The sequence below is a fragment of the Microtus ochrogaster genome, chromosome 24 (genome assembly GCF_000317375.1).
Source record: "Microtus ochrogaster isolate Prairie Vole_2 chromosome 24, MicOch1.0, whole genome shotgun sequence".
Taxonomy (NCBI): domain Eukaryota; kingdom Metazoa; phylum Chordata; class Mammalia; order Rodentia; family Cricetidae; genus Microtus; species Microtus ochrogaster.
In genome coordinates this window covers 34,813,641-34,817,427 of record NC_022024.1, presented here as the reverse complement: position 1 = coordinate 34,817,427, position 3,787 = coordinate 34,813,641, and the positions used below count along the sequence as shown (strand labels likewise).

Genomic DNA, 3,787 nt, shown 5'->3' with positions numbered 1-3,787 from the left:
AAGGACTTGTGAATGACACTGGCCTTCAGGGGTGCTATCTATCTGCAAGGACTTGTGAATGACACTGGTCTGCTAGGGGTGCTATCTAGTACTTAAGTTAAACATGTAAGACAAACAAATTATTCTTATAGACTACAGAAAATATTCTCTACTGGATTCAGGTATCACGATCTTTCCAATTAGAAAGTTGCCTCTTTTTTTTTTTTTTCATTTTCTGAGTTCATTTGAAAGGTTCAGACTTCTGTCGCTAAAACATCTTTCCTTAACTTCCTAACTTACAGCTGCGGGTAAACTTAAAAGCAACAGAACTGTTCTCCAGACTGATTTGTAATTTTCTCATGCCACATTATATTTTAGATTTATGTTTATCTTATGTCTCTGTGTGTGCATGTGTGCTTGCTTGCCTTACATGCATCACATGCAAGCAGCCCACAGAGGCCTGAAAGGGACTGAGTTACAGATGGTTGTGAACTGCCCTATGAGGGTGACGGTCACTGCACGCAGGTCCTCTGTGAGAGCAGAAAGTGTGTCTCTCCAGGATGTCCCCCATCTTATCATCAATGGCATCTGTAGCTGCCACGTGGACGATCTTGTATGATGCAAACAGGACTCATTCCCAAATCTCGTGACCAATGCTAGCAGACAGGCCGTGAGACTCTAACGTGAGCCGGTTCTCACTTTAAGGCTGGTGGAAGAGATCAGACAGAAGTGTGGTGGCCTTCAACTGCAGAACGAAGACGTCTACATGGCCACCAAGTTCGAGGATTTCATCCAGAAGGTCGTGCGGAACCTGAGAGGAGAGGACGAAGAGGTGGAGCTGGTGGTGGATTACGTAAGTGTCTCGTTGACGCTCAACTCCAAACACTTCCAGTCCACTGCTACAGAGTACGTGCACATCTGCATTTACACTGATGGCATTTAGGACTAGTTGTATTGAGATTCTATTCGGGTGTCACACAATTTACCCAGTTAAATTAGCCATCCGGTGATTTTTTTTAGAACATTCACACATTTTGCAATCATCATCAACACTGCTGTCTTATTTTGGAATATTTTTATCACTCCACAAGGAAAGACTGGACCCATTGGTGACCATCTTACGCTTCTCTGCTCACCTACTCCGTATCCAGGCCCTCAGAAACCACAGTCTCTTCTCTGTGTCTATGGATTTGCCATAAAGTAAATATTTTATATAGATATATGTGGACAGCATGTGGCCTTTTGTATCTGTTCTCTTTCACCTGACACCTGCTCAAGGTGCACCCGGTAGCAGTTATCATCACTTCAACTTTCTTTCTGGCCAATACCATCTCACTGTGTGCAGGTACACTTCCTTTGTAAAATCCACGCTCTCTTTTAATAAATCTATTCATCAGACTACATGTGTTTAGGCCATTTCCCATGGGCAGCCGTTATTATTATACTGATATAAAACTTCAAGGCGTATGCTTTGACGTGAACACACATCTTGGGGGCCGTGCTGAGAGTGGAGCAGGGGACTCAGACTGTAACCCTGTGTTTAATCTTCTGAGGAATCGCCAACAGCAGTCGTATCATCTAGGAATCCCGCCATCAGTGTAATGGAGAGATCTCACTTCCCTGCGCCCTTTCTCAAGCTCCATCGCTTGCCTCTCTCTCTTTCCTTTCTCGATAGGTGTGTGAGAAAACACCCCAGTATGGTTTGGATTTTATACTCGCTAATGGACAGTAATATTAAGCACCTTTTCAAGTATTTACTGTGCATTTGTTTATTTTTCTTTGTGAATATGCTTACTCAAATCCTTTGTCCATTTAAAAAATTGACCTTTTTGATTTTTTAGAGTCAAAGTCCTCTGTCAATTCTTATCAGATATGAATTTGTGAATATTTTCTTTTACCCTATGAATGGGTTCTGTGTGTGTGTGTGTGTGTGTGTGTGTACATGAATTATATAACTGTCTTGTTTCTGTTTTTAATTATGTGTATGCATGTGTATCTATTTGGCTTTTTTGTTTGTGTGTGTGTGTTTGCGTGCGTGCGTGTGTGTGTGTGTGTGTGTGTGTGTGTACATGAATGTAGGTATCCATGGAGGCCACAAGAATGTGTCAGATCCTGCTGGAGCTAAAGTTACAGGCAGCTGAGCTGCCTCATGTGATTGCCGGGAATTGAACACGGTTCTCTGCAAGAGTACCAAGCGCTCTTAACTACTGCACCATCTCCTCACAGGCTGATAGCGACTGTTTTTATAACTCGGGTTCTGAGCTTGACGGAAGCAAGTAGAGTGGTTTCAGTCTCTGCTGAAACCTGGCAGCAGAGAGAACCATGCGGTAGCTCATGTGCAGCAGACAGAGCGTAAGGAGGAGAACTGGAGATGGTCCCAGATAAGAGACAACTTTCCAAGGGTGGAAGTGGTGCCACAGGGGGCGCTGTTGCGTCTGCTGCTACATGGTGCTGTCTGTGGGTGTTTGAGGAATTTCTTCTGTCTGTAATAAAGAACATCTGAGCTAAGCCCAGGGCAGAACTGCCACCTGAGCGCATCTCACCATGCCTGTCTCTGTCCCACGACATCCCTGTTACTTGGCCTTTTTTTCCACATCAGTGAATGTTTCTTTCTCTCTCTTCCTCCTTCTCCCTCTCTCTCTTCTGTCCCTCCCTCTCTCTCTCATTTTATGGGTTTTAAACTTCCTTTTTAAACTTGTTTATGTGTGTGCGTGTTTTGCCTGCATGTATGCCTGTGGACCATGTGTATACTTGGCCCCCTTAGAGATGAGGAGAGGGAACCAGATGCCCTGGAACTTGCGTTACAGAAAATTTGTGAGCTATGCAGGTGCTGGGAAGCCAGCCTGGCTCCTCTGCAGGAACAAGTGCTCTGAACCACCATGCAGTCTGTCCAGCCCTGGAAATACTTCATCACCATCTGTTATCAAGCTGATAAGCCCAGAAACACATTTGTTTTGTTCTCAGGTCTCCAAGAAGGTCAACGAAATGACCGTGAACATGCCATATCAGTGTTTCATAAACGGGCAGTTTGTGGATGCCGAGGATGGGGAGACTTATGACACTGTGAACCCCACAGATGGATCTGTGAGTAATGACAGCCGCAGGGACCACCAGCCATGAGCTTTGGGCTCACAAGGCTGGTCACCAGGCAGGCTGAGGTCACTCAACTCTAGCTCTGGCCCCAAGCTCCTCAAATACATTTCGTGCATTTCTTACCCCTTCAGCTCCGACACTGGCTACTGTGACCCACAGAAACCTCGTTTTAAGGAGACTGAGTATTTATGATGAATTTAGACTGTTGTGCCTGCACACAGCAGATCTCTCTGTATAGAGCACCATGAGGAAGGGGGATACTTCAGACTCTGAGAACTCAGGGCAAACAATCCCACTTCCCTAAGGGAAAACTGCACAGCTGTCCTGAATGGGTTCTTCTGGAATAAGATGAGACATAGGACGGACCATGATCAGGTTCAGGTTCACTCTTCTAACTTTGCCCTTTTCTTTGCCTCACGTGGATTGGTTTCCTGTCATGGATTTCCCCTGCCCACCCCCTGTGTGATAAGTCACACTCTACTTTTCCTAGTAATAGAATATTAATTCCAAGAGCCATACCGATAGATCCCTTAGGAGACCTATTTTTCACTTGCCCTGAAATAGACGATCTGCAGAGTGTCCTATGCCTCTTTAGCGGATGTGGACAAAGCGGTGGCTGCAGCCAAGGACGCCTTTGAAAATGGTGAATGGGGAAGGATGAATGCCAGAGAAAGAGGAAGGCTGATGTACAGGTACGCTTTCTGTAAAAACAACT

The 3,787-nt window shown here is 45.2% G+C and overlaps 1 protein-coding gene across 1 annotated transcript in view; it reads left to right on the top strand.

Moving 5' to 3' along the window:
• Positions 1-3,787, top strand: part of Aldh1l2 (aldehyde dehydrogenase 1 family member L2) — a 40,291-nt gene that overhangs the window by 18,446 nt on the left and 18,058 nt on the right. Inside the window, exons 10-12 of the mRNA XM_005358236.3 lie at positions 685-832; positions 2,944-3,063; positions 3,637-3,764. Coding sequence (XP_005358293.1) covers positions 685-832; positions 2,944-3,063; positions 3,637-3,764 — 396 coding nt within the window. The remainder of the gene's footprint in view (positions 1-684; positions 833-2,943; positions 3,064-3,636; positions 3,765-3,787) is intronic.